We start from the raw sequence: 20,380 nt of genomic DNA on the forward strand, positions 1-20,380 counted from the left end.
TAAGGAAGATGGGTTTCAGTTGCTGCCAGTCCTCTGAATGGTTTAAAATGCTGCAACCTATGTATGCAAAACATTACTAAGGTTACTTCCCCCCAACCCATCCATAAAGAGTACTGAAAAATCTTTAAGAGGCAGAGACAGTGATTGCTATAATTTTGCATGTTTTTCAGTGCCTCAATCAGCAACCTTGTAAAAATGTGCTGCATGGATAAATGGATCATATGGAGATCGCAGCACATCCTACCTAACTATTCTAACCAAAAAATAAAGCTACAAATTCTGGAAACACTTTAGTAAACCTAGAAAACTTGTGAATTGAAATGAACCTTAAATTGGTGTTATACTAAATGGCGGTAAGAAAGAACAAAAAGTGATTTAGGCATTGTGTTTGTCATACAAATAAAAATTGAGAAGTCATGAAAAATGAACAAAAAGTAGAAAATATGCATGTTAAATTAGAGAGTTGGGTTGATGAATGGAGAGAGCCAGCTTAGGCCTGTACATACAACATGAACTTGAAAGTGTATCTCTCTGTACTTGAAGTCAAAGAGATATCATTAAATTCTGTTCTATGAGCTAAACATAATTAGAAAAAGCACTGCCCTTTAGAAAAAGTAAGCTCATGAGTCAATCATAGAGGGTAAAATTACTGGAGTGTCCAGTTAAGACAGATCCTAGGTTAATGATTGGGAATTTAAGAAGCTTAAAGCTCAACATTCAGAAAACTAAGATCATGGCATCTGGACCCATCATTTCATGGCAAATAGATGGGGAAACAGTGGAAACAGTGTCAGACTTTATTTTTCTAGGCTCCAAAATCACTGCAGATGGTGATTGCAGCCATGAAATTAAAAGACACTTACTTCTTGGAAGGAAAGTTATGACCAACCTAGATAGCATATTCAAAAGCAGAGACATTACTTTGCCAACAAAGGTCCATCTAGTCAAGGCTATGGTTTTTCCAGTGGTCATGTATGGATGTGAGAGTTGGACTATGAAGAAAGCTGAGCACTGAAGAATTGATGCTTTTGAACTGTGGTGTTGGAGAAGACTCTTGAGAGTCCCTTGGACTGCAAGGAGACCCAACCAGTCCATTCTAAAGGAGATCAGTCCTGGGTGTTCATTGGAAGGACTGATGCTGAAGCTGAAACTCCAATACTTTCGCCACCTCATGCAAAGAGTTGACTCATTGGGAAAGACCCTGATGCTGGGATGGATTGGGGGCAGGAGGAGAAGGGGACAACAGAGGATGAGATGGCTGGATGGCATCACCGACTTGATGCACATGAGTTTGGGTGAACTCTGGGAGTTGGTGATGGACAGGGAGGCCTGGCGTGCTGCGATTCATGGGGTCGCAAAGAGTCAGACACGACTGAGCGACTGAACTGAACTGATAAATACACCCAAATTTTTGAATATGTGCATTTTTAGGACAAGGAAGTCATTACTTTCTTTAGATTCTTAATGAGATAACATTACAAACTGGTTAAGAACCCACAAGTTTAAAATTCAAAGTCTTTTGCATACCCATTTGTCAGAATTTAAGGGAAAAAAAAAACAATTTTGTACTGCTTTTAATTTTGGCTAATTTCCCAGGGCTATGTATAATTTATAGTACTTAGTGCAAAGCCTGGGGCTATTACAAATTATAAAAAATGAAAGGGAAGGGAAAAGGTTTTGATTTGACAAATAAAATCCAAACTATATCAAGTTTCATATAGAGAAGTAGCTGTTTCGTACAACCAAAGTAACATTTAAGGGACACTAAATCCATTCAAAGTCAACAGTAATAAGGACCTACTGTATAGCATAGCACAGGGAACTCTACTCAACACTCTGTAATGACCTATGTGGGAAAAGCATCTAAAAAAGAGTGGATATATGTGTATGTATAACTGACTCACTTGGCTGCACAGCAGCAACTAACACAATATTGTAAATCAACTCTACACCAATAAAAATGAAAAACAAAGCAAAGTCAATAGCAAACAACTGTTTCCCACATGCCGCTCCTCTGGTGGGGCCACTGTGCCAAAATGATAGTACCATATTGCCCCCTACTGGACCAGACTGGGAAAGATAAACCTAAACAGGACTTTTATATTAAAGCAGTTACTTCTCTTTTTTAAGTGTTTACTTTTAAAAGGACTCAATTGGCATGCTCTTTTCCTACGATTCAAGTTTAGTCTAATATTAGCATAAGTCTAGGTTATTCATTCTATTGTAATTTTATTGGCAATAATTAAATGTGATGGAGACGTTTAGAGGAATCAATCACTAACATAAGGTAACGCTTAACCGGCGCGCTAAGCGCAGGCGGCTGGCGAGGAGCCACCCCACGTCCGAGGTCACGGGCAGAAGCCGGGAGGACCCCCATGCCAGAGGGGGGCGGCCAAGAGGAGTTACCCCACGTCCGAGGTCAGCGGCAGTGGCCAAGAGTACCAGACTGCGACGGCTCAGGAACGGCCAAGAGGAGCTACCCTGCGTCCGAGGTCAGCGGGGGGGCGGCTGAGAGGAGATACCAGCCTCCGAGGTCAGGGGCTGCGATGAGAGGAGTTACCCCGCGTCGGAGGTCAGGGGCGGCGGCTGGAAGGAGCTACCCCACGCCCCTAAACTGGAGGCCAGGGGCAGCGGCCGGGAGGAGCAACCCCACGCCCGAGGCCAGGAGCGGTGGCCGGGAGGACCAACCACACGTTCAAGGAGCCGTGCCTGCACGGGTGCAGGAGGGCCCAGAGGAGCTATCCCACTTTGAAGGTCAGGAAGGGCAGCGGTGAGGAGATACCCCTCGTCCAAGGTAAGGAGCAATGGCTGAGCTTTGCTGGAGCAGCCGTGAAGAGATACCCCACGCCCAAGGTAAGAGAAACCCAAGTAAGACGGTAGGTGTTGCAAGAGGGCATCACAGGGCAGACACACTGAAACCATACTCACAGAAAACTAGTCAATCTAATCACACTAGGACCACAGCCTTGTCTAACTCAATGAAACTAAGCCATGCCCGTGGGGCAACCCAAGATGGGCAGTTCACGGTGGAGAGATCTGACAGAATGTGGTCCACTGGAGAAGGGAATGGCAAACCACTTCAGGATTCTTGCCTTGAGAACCCCATGAACACTATGAAAAGGCAATATGATAGGATACTGAAAGAGGAACTCCCCAGGTCAGTAGGTACCCAATATGCTACTGGAGATCAGTGGAGAAATAACTCCAGAAAGAATGAAGGGATGGAGCCAAAGCAAAAAGAATACCCAGCTGTGGATGTGACTGGTGATAGAAGCAAGGTCCGATGCTGTAAAGAGCAATATTGCATAGGAACCTGGAATGTCAGGTCCATGAATCAAGGCAAATTGGAAGTGGTCAAACAGGAGACGGCAAGAGTGAATGTCAACATTCTAGGAATCAGCGAACTGAAATGGACTGGAATGGGTGAATTTAACTCAGATGACCATTATATCTACTACTGCGGGCAGGAATCCCTCAGAAGAAATGGAGTAGCCATCATGGTCAACAAAAGAGTCTGAAATGCAGTACTTGGATGCAATCTCAAAAATGACAGAATGATCTCTGTTTGTTTCCAAGGCAAACCATTCAATATCACAGTAATCCAAGTCTATGCCCCAACCAGTAACACTGAAGAAGCTGAAGTTGAACGGTTCTATGAAGACCTACGAGACCTTTTAGAACTAACGCCCAAAAAAGATGTCCTTCTCATTGTAGGCTACTGGAATACAAAAGTAGAAAGTCAAGAAACACCTGGAGTAACAGGCAAATTTGGCCTTGGAATACAGAATGAAGCAGGGCAAAGACTAATGGAGTTGTGCCAAGAAAATGCAATGGTCATAGCAAACAACCTCTTCCAACAACACAAGAGAAGACTCTACACATGGACATCACCAGATGGTTAACAGCGAAATCAGATTGATTATATTCTTTGCAGCCAAAGATGGAGAAGCTCTATACAGTCAGGAAAAACAAGACCAGGAGCTGACTGTGGCTCAGACCATGAACTCCTTATTGCCAAATTCGGACTGAAATTGAAGAAAGTAGGGAAAACCACTAGACCATTCAGGTATGACCTAAATCGAATTCCTTATGATTATACAGTGGAAGTGAGAAATAGAATTAAGGGACTAGATATGATAGATAGAATGCCTGATGAATTATGGAATGAGGTCTGTGACATTGTACAGGAGACAGGGATGAAGACCATCCCCATGGAAAAGAAATGCAAAAAAGCAAAATGGCTGTCTGAGGAGGCCTCACAAATAGCTGTGAAAAGAAGGGAAGCGAAAAGCAAAGGAGAAAAGGAAAGATATAAACATCTGAATGCAGAGTTCCAAAGAATAGCAAGAAGAGATAAGAAAGCCTTCTTCAGTGATCAATGCAAAGAAATAGAGGAAAACAACAGAATGGGAAAGACTAGAGATCTCTTCAAGAAAATCAGAGATACCAAAGGAACATTTCATGGAAAGATGCACTCAGTAAAGGACAGAAATGGTATGGACCTAACAGAAGCAGAAGATATTAAGAAGAGATGGCAAGAATACACAGAAGAACTGTACAAAAAAGATCTTCACAACCCAGATAATCACGACGGTGTGATCACTGACCTAGAGCCAGACATCCTGGAATGTGAAGTCAAGTGAGCCTTAGAAAGCATCACTATGAACAAAGCTGGTGGAGGTGATAGAATTGTAGTTGAGCTATTCCAAATCCTGAAGGATGATGCTGTGAAAGTGCTGCACTGAATATGCCAGCAACTTTGGAAAACTCAGCAGTGGCCACAGGACTGGAAAAGGTCAGTTTTCATTCCAATCCCAAAGAAAGGCAATGCCAAAGAATGCTCAAACTACCGCACAATTGCACTCATCTCACACGCTAGTAAAGTAATGCTCAAAATTCTCCAAGCCAGGCTTCAGCAATACGTGAACCGTGAACTTCCTGATGTTCAAGCTGGTTTAGAAAAGGCAGAGGAACCAGAGATCAAATTGCCAACATCCTCTAGATCATGGAAAAAGCAAGAGAATTCCAGAAAAACATCTATTTCTGCTTTATTGACTATGCTAAAGCCTTTGACTGTGTGGATCACAATAAACTGTGGAAAATTCTGAAAGAGATGGGAATACCAGCACCTGACCTGCCTCTTGAAAAATTTGTATGCAGGTCAGGAAGCAACAGTTAGAACTGGACATGGAACCACAGACTGGTTCCAAATAGGAAAAGGAGTACGTCAAGGCTGTATATTGTCACCCTGTTTATTTAACTTATATGCAGAGTACATCATGAGAAACGCTGGGCTGGAAGAAACACAAGCTGGAATCAAGATTGCCGGGAGAAATATCAATAACCTCAGATATGCAGATGACACCACCCTTGTGGCAGAAAGGAAAGAGGAACTAAAAAGCCTCTTGATGAAAGTGAAAGTGGAGAGTGAAAAAGTTGGCTTAAAGCTCAACATTCAGAAAACGAAGATCATGGCATCCGGTCCCATCACTTCATGGGAAATAGATGGGGAAACAGTGGAAACAGTGTCAGACTTTATTTTTCTGGACTCCAAAATCACTGCAGATGGTGACTGCAGCCATGAAATTAAAAGACGCTTACTCCTTGGAAGGAAAGTTATGACCAACCTAGATAGCATATTCAAAAGCAGAGACATTACTTTGCCAACAAAGGTTCGTCTAGTCAAGGCTATGGTTTTTCCTGTGGTCATGTATGGATGTGAGAGTTGGACTGTGAAGAAGGCTGAGTGCCGAAGAATTGATGCTTTTGAACTGTGGTGTTGGAGAAGCCTCTTGAGAGTCCCTTGGACTGCAAGGAGATCCAACCAGTCCTTTCTGAAGGAGATCAGCCCTGGGATTTCTTTGGAAGGAATGACGCTAAAGCTGAAAACTCCAGTACTTTGGCCACCTCATGCGAAGAGTTGACTCACTGGAAAAGACTCTGATGCTGGGAGGGATTGGGGGCAAGAGGAGAAGGGGACGACAGAGGATGAGATGGCTGGATGGCATCACTGACTTGATGGAGGTGAATCTCAGTGAACTCTTGCAGTTGGTGATGGACAGGGAGGCCTGGCATGCTGCGATTCATGGGGTCGCAAAGAGTCGGACACGACTGAGCGACTGATCTGATCTGATCTGATATTTTTCTAAAAACTATATAGGATCTTATAGTTCAAAAAGGCTGAACAAAATCTCTAGTCTAACCAACTATATGGTGCACATCTCTGCCAAATAGTTGCCCAGTATTGGTTTACACATTCTGGTGACAGAAAACTCACTGTACCTGAAAATAGGATAATCCCACTTAGGGCTGAAAATTACTCTCTCTCCAGGAGAAAACCCCTCAAATATTCAAGCAGAGCAAATTCATCTCCCTAAATCATCTATTCTCCAAACTAAGTAACGCAAGTTCCTTTGGCAGCAGCTCCTGCAACCAGGGGTCAGATGTCTCCACCATTCCAAATACACTCATCTAAATGTGTGTGTTTCCACTGCTGCTATTATAACAAATTCCTGCAAATTTCGTGATTTAAAACCTACATTTAGTATCTTAGTATTCTTTAGGTCAGAATCCTGACACTGGTCTCACTGTGTCAACAGGGCCACATTCTTTTCTGGAGGCTTTAGGCTAGGAGAACCTGTTTTCTTGCCTTTTCTAGCTTGTAGAAACCACTCATTTTCTTTGGCTCATGACTCCCTCTCACTATCTTTAAAGGGAGTAACAGTGCATCTCTCTGACCATTCTTCCACAATCACCTTTTCCTCTTACCACCATCTCAGCCAGGAAGGGTACTTTTAAGGACTCACATGATTAGGTTGAGCCCAACTAGACAATTCCTGGATGGCTCAGCAGTAAAGAATCTGTTTGCCAATACAGGAGACTGTGGTTCAATCCCTGGGTTGGGAATATCATCCAGAGGAGGAAATGGCAACCCATTCCAGCATTCTTGCCTGGATAATACCATGGGCAGAGGAGCCTGGTGGGCCATAGTCCAAAGGGTGGCAAGGAGCTGGACACAACTGAATGAGCACACTCCATCGTGTCCGACTCTTTGTGATTCAAGAGTCAATCCAAGAATTCTCCAAGCCAGAACACTGGAGTGGGTAGTCTTTCTCTTCTCCAGGGGATCTTCCCAACCCAAGAATCGAACCCAAGTCTCCCTCATTGCAGGCAGATTCTTTACCAGGTGAGCCACAAGGGAAGCCCATAATTAAGGATAATCTCTGTTATCTCTGCATCCTTAATCTTAATGACATCTGCCAAGTCCCTTCTTTTAAGGTATGGATACATATTCACAAGTTTGGGGGATTAGTATATGGACTACTACAAAATGCATTCCCATCTGTATTTGTTCCTCATAAAGTAGAACATTCCATCTGAATGCGGGACTCCAGGAATGACCAGCACTGAGTGAAAAAAGGACTGTCATTTTAACCTTTGCAAATTCACTTAGTTCAGTCACTAAGTCATGTCCAACTCTTTTCAATCCATGGACTGTAGACTTCCAGGCTCCTCTGTTCTCCACTATCTCCCAGAATTTGCTCAAATTCACATACATTGAGTCAATGATGCTATCAAACCATGTCATCCTCTGCCACCCCCTTCTCCTTTTTCCTTCAGTCTTCCCCAGCATCAAGGTCTTTTCCAGTGAGTCAGCTCTTCTCATCAGGTGACCAAAGTATTAGAGCTTCAGCTTTAGCAAGTCTTTCCAATGAATATTCAGGATTGATTTCCTCTAGGATTGACTGGTTTGTTCACCTTGCAGTCCAAGGGACTCTCAAGAGTCTTCTCCAACACTACAATTCAAAAGCATCGGTTCTTCAGCGCTCAGTCTTCTTTAGGGTTCAACTCTCATATCCATTACTCAAAAAACCCCCACAGCTTTGACCATACTGTCCTTCGTTGGCAAAGTAATGACTCTGCTTTTTAATATACTGTCGAGGTGTGTCATAGCTTTCCTTCCAAAGAGCATCTTTTAATTTTATGGCTGCAGTCACCATTTGCAATGATTTTGGAGCCCAAGAAAATAAAGTCTGTCACTGTTTCCACTTTTTCCCCTTCTATTTGCCATGAAGTGATGGGACCAGATGCCATGATCTTAGTTTTTTGAATGCTGAGTTTCAACCCAGCTTTTCACTCTCTTTCACTTTCATCAAGAGGCTCTTTAGTTTCCTCTTCACTTTCTACCATTAGAGTAGTATCATCTGCATATCTGAGGTTGTTGCTATTTTTCCTGGCAATTTTGATTCCTGCTTATGATTTATCCAGTCCAGCATCTCACATGATGTACTCTGAATATAAGTTAACATGACAATATACAGCCTTGCCATACTCCTTTCCCAATTTGGAAGAAGTCAGTTGTTACATATCCAGTTCTGTTGCTTCTTGACCCACATATAGATTGCTCAGGAGACAGGTAAGGTGGTCTGGTATTCCCTTCTCTTTAAGAATTTCCCACAGTTTGTTGTGATCCACACAGTCAAAGGCTTTAGCATAGTCAATGAAGGAGAAGTAGATGTTTTTCTGCAACTCCCTTTCTCCATGATTCAGTGAATGTTGGCAATTTGATTTTGGTTCCTCCACCTTTTCTAAATCAGCTGTACATCTGGAAGTTCTCAGTTCACGTACTGTTGAAATCTGGTTGAAGGAATTTCAGCATAACATTGATAGCATGTGAAATGAGTACAATTGTGCAGTAGTTTGAACATTCTTTGGCACTGGCCTTCTTTACAATTAGAACGAAAACTGACCTTTTCCAGTCCTGTGGCCACTGCTGGGTTTTCCAAATTTGCTGACATATTGTGTACAGCACTTTAACAGCATCATCTTTTAGGATTTGAATAGCTCAACTAGAATTCTGTAGATTTGTTAGTAGTAATGCTTCTTAAGGCCCACTGGACTTCACACTCCAGGATGTCTGGCTCTAGGTAAGTGACCACACCATCACAATTATCTGGGTCATTAACCCCTTTTTTTGTAGAGGTCTTTTGTGTATTCTTGCCACCTTTTCTTAATCCCTTCTGCTTCTGTTAGGTCCTTGCCATTTTCTGTCCTTTATCATGCCCATCCTTGTATGAAATCTTCCCTTGATAGCTCTAATTTTCTTAAAGAAATCTCTAATCTTTCCCATTCTGTTGTTTTCCTCTATTTCTTTCCATTTTTCATTTAAGAAGTCTTTCTTATTTCTCTTTGCTATACTTCTAATATCTGGACTAAAATCCAAAGAGCTTATCTAATCACATCCATAATTCACATTGGGCTACTAACTAAAACCCCTAAGCCTTGCTATAAACAGAGCTCTGAAGCTACTCCTGCCTCATCCTTTACTTGGCAGTTATTTTTCTAAACACAAGTATAAAAACATATATTTAATTCTATTAAATTTTATCTTGTTAGATTTTCCCTATTCTTGAGATCTTTTTGGATCTCAATTCTAACAGTTAACCTGTCTGTTATACTCTCAAGTCTCTGTCATGCACAACTACAGTAAGTGTTCCTATTATCACATGTTCCATCATCACTGATAGAAATCATGAACAGGACAAGGTATTAAAAGAGTCTTACAGCACACCATAAATCTCCCTGAAGTTTAGTGATTCTTGAATGCTAACATATACCTAACTTGTGGAGGGGCTTCTCTGACCCCACTCTAGAGATCATGATTTAGGAGGTCTGAGACAAGGCCTACAATGTTTTGAAATCTTTCCTAAAGTGAGTTTCAAGTGGTTGATCTGCAGAGCACCTTTGGAAAAACATCATCCAGTCTGATACCAGTCGTTAATCAGCTCCTTCTGGGAATGACCAAAATCCACCCAACTGTTTTCACATCCTGGTCACATTTCCTGTCACTTTTTAGGAAGTTACCATGGGAAAGAAACCTGATCAAATGACTAGCTGAGTCCCAGTCATACAGGTGCTACTGCATTTCCCTGTTCTACCAGTCCTGGTTCGGAAGATCCCCTGGAGAAGGAAATGGCAACCCACTCCAATATTCTTGTCTGGGAAATCCCATGGACAGAGAACCCTGGCAGGCTACAGCCCAGGGAGTTGCAAAGAGTTGGATGCGACTGAGCACACACAGACAAATCAGTCAGTCCTACTAGACTGTAAGTGCAAGAAATAATGCAGATGTGATTCGACTTTAATGAATTTCTTCAACTAAGTTTTCCTTATCCTCACTGTCCACAATTTACTCTTTAGTTTCTGATCTAGAATCTTGCCAGGCTTTTAGATTCAAGGTCACCAGTTGGTAGGTAACAAAACCAACTTTCCTCAGCTTTGGAAAGTTACAACTGCCCTCATCTGTCTCTAGACGTTTGGAAAATCTGCTTTTAAAACCTCTCAATGATCATGGAGGCTGCAAGTTTCTTCTCAATCTATTCTGGAATGTAATTCACCCAGATCTGAACACCTGAACCCATTTGGAAATGCTTAACAATCTGGACTGGGGACTGGGGAAACAGACTTTTGGAAGGCAAAAACAAAACTTTGTGCACAGCAGGAGCCAGGAGAAACGAGCAGAGTCCACACAAGAGACTGAGCCAGACTTGCCTGTGAGTGTCCAGGAGTCACTGGCAGAGGTGTGGGTCAACAGTGGCCTGCTGAGGGGTCAGGGGAACTGAAAACAGCAGTGCGTGCACAAGTCCTTTTGAAGGAGGCTGCCATTACAATTCTCACAGCTACCATAGTTTGGCCTGGGCCAAATTAACAGGGAGGGAACATAGCCCTGCCCATCAACAGAAAATTGGATTAAGATTTACTGAGCATGGCCCTGCCCAGTTTCCTGCACAGTCAGTCTCTCCCATCAGGAAGTTTTCATAAATCTCTTATCCTTATCTATCAGAGGGAAGAGAGAAACTAATCAAACTGATCACATGGACCACAGCCTTGTCCAACTCAATGAAACTATGAGACATGCCCTGTAGGGCCAACCAAGACGGATGTCATGGTAGAGAGGTCTAACAAAATGAGGTCCACTGGAGAAGGGAATGGCAAACCATTTCAGTATTCTTGCCTTGAGAACCCCCAAAACAGTATGAAAGGCAAAAAGATAAGATACTGAAAGATGAACTCTAGGTGTCCAATATGCTACTGTAGAAGAGTGGAGAAATAACTCCAGAAAGAATGAAGAGGCAGAGCCAAAGTGAAAACAATGCCCAGTTGTAGATGTGACTGGTGATGGAAATAAAATCCAATACTATAAAAAACAATATTGCATAGGAACCTGGAATGTTAGGTCCATGAAGCAAGGCAAATTGGAAGTGGTCAAACAGGAGATGAAAAGAGTAAATGTTGACATTTTAGAAATCACTGAACTAAAATGGACTGGAATGGGTGAATTTAATTCAGATGACCATTATATCTACTACTGTGGGCAAGAATCCCTTAGAAGCAATGAAGTAGCCATCATAGTCAACAATAGAGTCTGAAATGCAGTACTTTGGTGCAATCTCAAAAATGACAGAATGATCTCTGTTTGTTTCCAAGGCAAACCATTCAGTATCACAGTAATCCAAGTCTATGCCCCAACCAGTAATGCCAAAGAAGCTCAAGTTGAATAGTGCTATGATGACCTACAAGACCTTCTAGAACTAACACCCATCATGGGGGGCTGGAATGCAAAAGTAGGAAGTCAAGAAACACTTGGAGTAACAGGCAAGTTTGGCCTTGGAGTACAAAATGAAGTAAGGCAGTCTAACAGAGTTTTGCCAAGGGAACACACTAGTCACAGCAAACACCCTCTTCCAACAACACAAGAGACAACTCTATACATGGACATCACCAGATGGTCAATTCCAAAATCAGACTGATTATATTCTTTGCGGCCAAAGATGGAGAAGTCTATACAGTCAGCAAAAACAAGACCAGGAGCCGACTGTGGCTCAGATCATGTACTCCTTATTGCAAAATTCACACTGAAATTGAAGAAAGTAGGGAAAAACCACAAAACCATTCAGGTATGACCTAAATCAAATCCCTTATGATTATACAGTGGAAGTTACAAATAGATTCAAGGGATTAGACCTGATAGAGTGCCTGAAGAACTATGGACGGAGGTTCGTGACATTGTACAGGAGGCAGTGATCAAGACCATCCCCAAGAAAAAGAAATGCAAAAAGGCAAAAATGGTTGTCTGAGGAGGCCTTACAAATAGCTGAGAAAAGAAGAGAAGTGAAAGGCAAAGGAGAAAAGGAAAGGTATACCCATCTGAATGCAGAGTTCCAAAGAATAGCAAGGAGAGATAAGAAAGACTTCCTCAGTAATCAATGCAAAGAAATAGAAGAAAACAACAGAATGGGAAAGACTAGAGATCTCTTCAACAAAATTAGAGACACCAAGGGAACATTTCATGCAAAGATGGGCACAATAAAGGACAGAAATGGTATGAACCTAACAGAAGCAGAAGATATTAAGAAGAGATGGCAAGAATACACAGAAGAACTATATATACAAAAAAGATCTTCATGACCCAAATAAGCACAATAGTGTGATCATTCACCTATAGCCAGACATCCTGGAGTGAGAAGTCAAATGGACCTTAGAAAGCATCACTATGAACAAAGCTAGTGGAGGTGATGGAATTCCAGTTGAGCTATTTCAAATCCTAAAAGATGATGCTGTGAAAGTGCTGCACTGAATATGCCAGCAAATTTGGAAAACTCGGCAGTGGCCACAGGACCGGAAAAGGTCAGTTTTAATCCCTAGGAAAGGCAACGTCAAAGAATGTTCAAACTACTGCACAACTGCACTCATCTCACACACTGGCAAAGTATTGCTCAAAATTCTCCAACTTAGGCTTCAACAGTACATGAACTGAGAACTTCCAGATGTTCAAGCTAGATTTAGAAAAGGCAGAGGAACCACAGATAAAATTGCCAACATCCACTGGATCATTGAAAAAGCAAGAGAGTTCCAGAAAAACATCTATTTCTGCTTTATTGACTATTATGTCAAAGCCTTTGACTGTGTGGATCACACAAACTATGGAAAGTTCCTCAGGAGATGGGAATACCAGACCACCTTATCTGCCTCCTGAGAAATCTATATGCAGGTCAAGAAGCAACAGTTAGAACTGGACTTGGAACAACGGACTGGTTCCAAATTGGGAAAGGAGTACATCAAGGCTGTATATTGTCACCCTGCTTATTTAACTTATATGCAGGTTGAGTCATGTGAAATGCCGGGCTTGATGAAGCACAGGTCAGAACCAAGATTGCTGGGAGAAATATCAATAACCTCAGATATGCAGATGACACCACCTTTATGGCAGGAAGTGAAGAAGAACTAAAGAGCCTCTTGATGAAAGTGAAAGAGGAGAGTGAAAATCTGGCTTAAAACTCAACATTCAAAAAACTAAGATCATGGCATCCAGTCCCATCACTTCATGGCAAATAGATGGGGAATCAATGGAAACAGTGAGAGACTTTATTTTCTTGGGCTCTAACATCACCTCAGATGGTGACTGCAGCCATGAAATAAAGAGACACTTATCCTTGGAAGAAAAGCTATGACCAACCTAGACAGCATATTAAAAAGCAGAGATTACTTTGCCAACAAAGGTCTGTCCAGTCAAAGCTATGGTTTTTCCAGTAGTCATGTATGGAGTGAGAGTTGGCCCATAAAGAAAGTTGAGCACTGAAGAATTGATGCTTTGAACTGAGGTTTTGAAGAAGACTCTTGAGAGTCCCTTGGACTGCAAGGAGATCAAATCAGTCAATCCTAAAGGAAATCAGTCCAGAATATTCACTGGAAGAACTGATACTGAAGCTGAAACTCCAATACTTTGGCCTCCTGATGCGAAGAACGGACTCACTGGAAAAGACCTTAATGCTGGTAAAGACTGAAGGCAGGAGAATGGATGACAGAGGATGAGATGGTTTGATGGCATCACCAACTTGATGGACATGCTCAAACGCAAGCTCTGGGAGTTGGTGATGGACAGGGAAGCCTGGCGTGCTGCAGTCCATGGGGTTCCAGACACAACTGAGCATTTGAACTGAACTGACCATGTGGAGCTTTCATTCTCTTAGCAGTGACCATTTGACATTTTTCATTTGCAAGTCATTTTCCTTGGAGAAGGAAATGGCAACCTACTCCAGTATCCTTGCCTGGATAATTCCATGGATGGAGGAGCCTGGCAGGCTACAGTCCATGGGGTTGCAGAGTCAGACATGACTAAGCGACTTCACTTTCACTTTCCTTGACAAACAGGATCTTCAGGGTACTGCTTTCTTTATATCATGCATCAGCAGTATACCTTCAGTATCAAAAAGCAGATCTATCCCCTTTTCATCTCTGTTGATCTAAATATAACTTTAAGTACCCTGAGTCTTCCTTAGCAATTCTTGCAAGTCTGTGCTCATTTTTCCACTTGCTATTATTATAGATCTAAGCCTCCTTCTACATTTGCCTTAACTTGACTTCACCTTTTCTATGTTTTTTAAAAATTGATCTCAGGCTGGTAAAATAAAAAAATTTAACTGTTGGAGTTGGATGATACACACATAGGGTTCATTAGGCTAGTCTTATTACTTTTGAAATTTATCAAAGAAAAAGTCAAACATGTATAAATACAAATGTTTATACACACACACACACACACACACACAGAAAGTGAGAGAAGATAGCCCCCATTTCTTCTTCATCGGGATGTATTTTTCTCCCTAAATGTTATTTTAATGGTTGGGGTAATTTGCTTTTTTTTTTTTGGTCATGCCGCATGGCTTGCAGAATCTTAGTTCCCCAACCAGGAAATGAACCCAGGCCATGGTAGTGAAAGCACAAATCCTAATCCCTGGACTGCCAGGGAACTCACACAGATAATCTGGCTTTAACAAAAGTCTGAATTGCACTTTCTCTGAATTTCCCAATCCTTTTATTTTCCACCCCAGATTCCTATGCCATTTTTTCTTTGACTGCCTTTTCCTCTGAACTGTTTGAAGTCTACATATCAATACTTCTCCCATCCTATCAGGAATACAAATTTTAAAAGGTTTTTTCACTTAGGAGTAGATTAGTACCCCCATATCCTTTAGGGCACTGTATCAAAACATAATAATAAAAGAAAATGACAAAGTGAACCATAAACATGATTTGCTGAAAATATCTGGGTTGCAAAAACAGTATACTGCAAACTTGTAAATAGTTATTATTCTTAAGAATATAATGGGTAAAAACATATTACCCATTAATACAAAGGAAAAACTTTATACACTAAACTGTGGAAATGTATTAATACATTAAATGTATTAATGTATTAATTCCCCAATAATTGGACTAATTATATATTTCTGCTAATAGTTTAATGATTAAAAATCAATTATAAAAAGAAAGAAGAGTTTATGAAGAATAATTCTATTTTTTATTTAAAGAAGCATCTTCTATTTCTAATATGGACTATAAATACTTCATAAGTATTCAACAAATACTAAGTTAAGAGTGTTAAAAAATCACATATGTGGTAAAAACAGACACTACAAATTTTAATGTAAAAATATAAACATTCAGATGAAGAGGTTGGTAGCAAGATATATAACCACACTTAGAAAATATATTTCTTTTCCTATCTCTGTTACTCAAATACTGAAACTTTTTGTGAGTCAGTTAGCTTTTCAAAGTCTGTTTTTCTCTACCAGAATTGGACCTATCAGTGAGAAATGCATTGATGACTGACTAGAAAATTACTTTAAGTGTTCATGAACCTTGGTATCGCATCATCATCCTCTTTACTCTTCCATTTGCTCTGTTATCTTGTCATCAACAGAGACACTACTGAAAATCACTCTACTCTTTTTCACATCCCACCTCTTCTCTTTCATTTATTCAGCTTCAACAAGTCTTAAGTCAACATTTAGCCTTTTAGGGGCTAATAAACATATTCACCCAAAGAAAGTGATGGTACAGATGAAAGGTGAAGTTTTGGGATTCTTGGGGAAAAGATACCTCATACATACAAATGGATGTGTTTACAACTCGTTGTAAGTTAAGATTACAGAGGTCATTCTCTCTATGCTACATTTAACAGTTTTAGTAAAGACAGCTTTGTTTTCACATCAGTTTCTACACACAGGAATGTTATGATAATGCCTGTTTTTTTTTTTTTTTTCACTTACTAAAGAAAAAAAGTTAAAGTACTTTCTCTCCATTTTTCCATTGACTAAAAGAGGTGTCACCTTTTTATATTTTACTTTGGAAAAGAAAGGCTCATCAAAATTAAAACGACCTTAGCCTAGGACCATTATAAAACACATACATTTGCCCCCAAAGATCTCTGAGTAGTAGTAGTAGTAATGAAAGTCTCTCAGTCATGTCAGACTCTTTGCGACCCCATGGACTATACAGTCCATGGAATTCTCTAGGCCAGAATACTGGGTAGCCTTTCCCTTCTTCAGGGGATCTTTCCAACCCAGGGATTAAACCCAGATCTCCCACATTTCAGGCAGATTCTTCATCAGCTGAGCCACAAGAAAAGCGTAAAAATACTGGAGTGGGTAGCCTATCCCTTATCCAGAGGATCTTCCCAACCCAGGAATTGAACTGGGGTGTCCTGCATTGCAGGCAGATTCTTTACCAACTGAGAGGGAAGCCCCAAAGATCTCTGAAGTCCTGGTTAAATCTCTTTCTCTGACCAGCATGTCTCACACAGAGCTAATGCTCAATGAATGTTGCTACTGAATAAGGACCTTTAAAAAAAATGGCAGTCCTGTGAGGGATAGACGAACTTGAACCAATAATTCCTTTTTTCATTCATTCACTCAACATTATTAAACATTTATAATAATATAATGCTTTCAGACATTCAATAAATACACAAACTGTGAAAACATAATATGGTAAGGAATATTTATACTTCCCTATTTTTTAGGAATTCTATTGCATACTTCACATATAGTTTTATGAATGTAAATGACCTTACCTCTCTTACAGATAGCTGCGGTGGGAAGGAGACTGACAATACCAAGTTGGTGAATTCAAACCCAGAGGCCTCAACCTTCTGGCACACCTAAAAAAGTATTACATAGAAAGTATTTATTTCATAAAAAAAGTGTTATACAGATTTCTAGGAACTGCTGAAAATTTTACAGGAATCTTCATAACTTGAATTTTTGGTCCAAGAGACAGCACTGCAAAACTTCTAAACTTTTGTCTTTGAGTAGGAAACTCTCACAAACATCCTGAAATCAAATATTTGATATCACGAGGCACCAAGATATCAAAGATATCTTGATATAATATCAAAAGCCAGGACTCACCTGCAGAATAATCTATTGAATGTCAAAATACTGTTCTAGTAAGTCACCTGATAATTCAGAAAAGATTTTAAACAAAATAGGCACTCTTAACACCTAGCAACAAAAAGCAATCTCACCTTCAATCATGTACCTTTCACAAAGCTGTAATACTCATCTTTTCTAGACACTGAGAGGTCTCAAAAAGAACTGTTTCTCTAACTCCTTAGCTATGTTAAACAGCAAAAGGGAAACTGCCATATTTTGTTCAATTGAACAGCACTCATAACAGAAATACATGAATACATACTTCATTGATTTTTTTCAGACATGTTGATAAAAAGGTAATTTGAGAATAGTAGACTTCGTTTTTTAAAAAATTTAAGAAAATATTCCAATGATCCATTTGTGTGAAACAAGTTAAAATGAATGGCATTCTTCCTTTGGATACAGGCCTTAGAACTGAAAATCTTTATATATTACACATTAATTTTAAAAAAACCAGTGTACCTTTTTAATGAACTCTTTTTCACAGAAATCTTGAAGAATTCCTAGGCATACATTGCATACATTTAAATTCGAGTTCTTGGAAGAACTGCTTCCATCTTCAGTCACTGAGAGCTTTCCCTCTCCATTTTGACTCAGACTATCCATCCCATCAATCTGATCTTCTGGTTCTTGGAGTCGAATTTTCTTGGGAGGAGGGTTTGGAACTTCAGAAACTAATTCATCTTCTTCAGCTTCCAGAAATTTTTGTAGTTCACGGAGCAACTCCTGAAAAGTTAATTAAAAAGAAAAAATAATGACTCTTTGACAATATCCTTAACAGGAATGAAAATTATGACATTTCATAGACTTATACAATGCTGCTTTACATCAATTCTGGAGCAATGAATTTGTTTTATATAACCAGCACTGGCTTTAGGGAGAATTTAGAAGAGATTTACCTAGTTCCTATAATATGTGCGTGAATATTTTTTCAAAAGGGTTTCATACATCAGAGGAGCTAAATTCTTAAATCTGAGATGGAAAAGCTCCATTAACAAATTTACTAATTTGATTTGTAGTTCTGCTTTGATGATTATTCACTTGTTAATTTCAGCAACACAAACAAACAAAACAAAAAACTTCAATTCTAATTATTAACAAGTAGAAATGCAAACTGAATTTCCATTCATGTTAGGTTATTTAATAATCTCACAACCATGAAAATCTCATATGTACAATGTTTAATATAAAATCTAAAAAATTAAAAAAAAAATCTAAAAAATTAGATTCAAAGTCTACTAAGTAAAAATAATTTCAAGGCAATCAACTACACAAAGGTAAACAGATGCTGGCAATGCTGAAATTTGGCATCATAATTACATACCACTAATAGGCAATTATTGAAAAAAGCTCTTTGCTACATTCTGATTTCCCTAATTTCTGTCACTCTTAGTATTGGAATGTAAATTGTGGCACTGCTTTCAAACCTTCTCATATTTCAGACATTCCACTCATCTAAATATTCAGAGGACTTTTCTTCTGTTTTGTCTAAATTAGGCAGATATTATTCAGTTGCTGAATAAATATCCCTTTGAAATTCACTCACATTACAATTTACTGACTCCAAAGGAAAAAATCCTTCACTCAAACAAATTTAATTCATTTTATTAAGACATTAGTTTTCCTATTAAATCTTTAACAGAGAAATATGTACTCATACATATATACACATACAGGTATATTATGGCCCACACAAACATGTTTATTATTACCTAAGATCTATAATGTCAATAAACATTGTACAGATATATTAATATGTATGTGCACATATATGATATGATTAGAAAATACCAAAATATAAGTATATTTACCCAATAAAGTCCTCAGATATTTTCATGTTTATTTACATAAAATGATATATTAGTTGGTAACACTAAGTCTCTATACAAAACTTACAACATATGTATAAAACAATGTATTTGAAAATAATTGAAGAGTTACATTAAACTCAATCTTACTACTTTGTAGTTATTATGCATATAAATGATACAGATATATTTATTTGTTATCATAGCATATGTACCATTTTCAGTTTTCAAAGTGTTTTCACATACGTTATTAGATATTGTCCCTTAAAATCCTGTGAGGTGGATGTTATCATCAATCCCATTTACAGAGGAGAAAACTGAAGCTGGAAAGTGGTGGAACTGGGGTTCAAATCCATGTCTTCTAGCTCCAAATTCTAGGCTTTGGATTCAGACAGACAGTTCATATCCTAGCTTGCTCACTTAATAGCTGTGTAACTTTGGGCAGGTTGCTTAACCTCTCTGTGTCTCAGTTTCGTCATCTGAAAATAGAGATAATCATAGTATGTACTTACCTGATAGGTTATTATGAGGATTATATGAGCACTTGACATATAAAAATGTATATGAATACCGGACATAATTACTAATTTCCAAGATAATAGAAATGATTAATACATAGAAGGAATGACCGCTGTTGCTAACTCCTGGGAAATTTTTTTTCTGTCTGTGACATGTGCAGCATGTGGGATCTTAGTTCCCCAACCAGGGATTGAACCCATGCCCCCTGAAATGGAAGCACAAATTCTTAACCACTAGACAGCCAGGGAAGTCTCTGGGAAATTTTTTTTTAATTATAGGAAACTGAGCGTGCAGGCACGCATGTGTGTGAATTTGTACTGCTTATATAAGTACATATTTATATACATATATAATTACTATCTGCCTCTTAAATGAATATCACTATTAGAGTAAAATATATTTCACAAAATGTTATATATCTTATATGAAATATTCTATAAAATGTCAAAGCTCTCTGTATATTACCATAAATGTCAAAGACCTCAGTATATTACTTTTTTGTTATGAATAGCAGCAAGTGATGATAGATGATAAGCATTTACTTCTAGAAAGTTACAAGTACCCCTACTTAAATACAAGTGGTAAAACAGAAAAAGAAAAAAAAGCAACCAAACTCATAATGCTTCCACCCCCTTCTGTTATGTTTTACTAAAATCTGGTGAGAAACACTATTTTGTGATATTCTGTCTAGATAGTCTTTAGGAAAGGTCTATGCAACATTAAATGTACCAGGAAATTGCTCCACAAAGATCCTACTATATTAAATGCTACATATAA

At 39.4% G+C, this 20,380-nt stretch overlaps 1 protein-coding gene across 7 annotated transcripts in view; it reads right to left on the reverse strand.

The window, feature by feature from the left end:
- Positions 1 to 20,380, reverse strand: part of PUS10 (pseudouridine synthase 10) — an 85,654-nt gene that overhangs the window by 60,235 nt on the left and 5,039 nt on the right. For 5 of the 7 annotated variants that reach the window (XM_059891491.1, NM_001206837.1, XM_024999154.2 and 2 more), the window contains 2 exon segments: positions 17,739 to 18,002; positions 16,916 to 17,002 (listed from right to left, as the gene is read on the reverse strand). In XM_059891491.1, coding sequence (XP_059747474.1) covers positions 16,916 to 17,002; positions 17,739 to 18,002 — 351 coding nt within the window. 7 annotated transcript variants of the gene reach the window in all.

The sequence above is a fragment of the Bos taurus genome, chromosome 11 (assembly GCF_002263795.3).
Source record: "Bos taurus isolate L1 Dominette 01449 registration number 42190680 breed Hereford chromosome 11, ARS-UCD2.0, whole genome shotgun sequence".
Lineage (NCBI taxonomy): Eukaryota > Metazoa > Chordata > Mammalia > Artiodactyla > Bovidae > Bos > Bos taurus.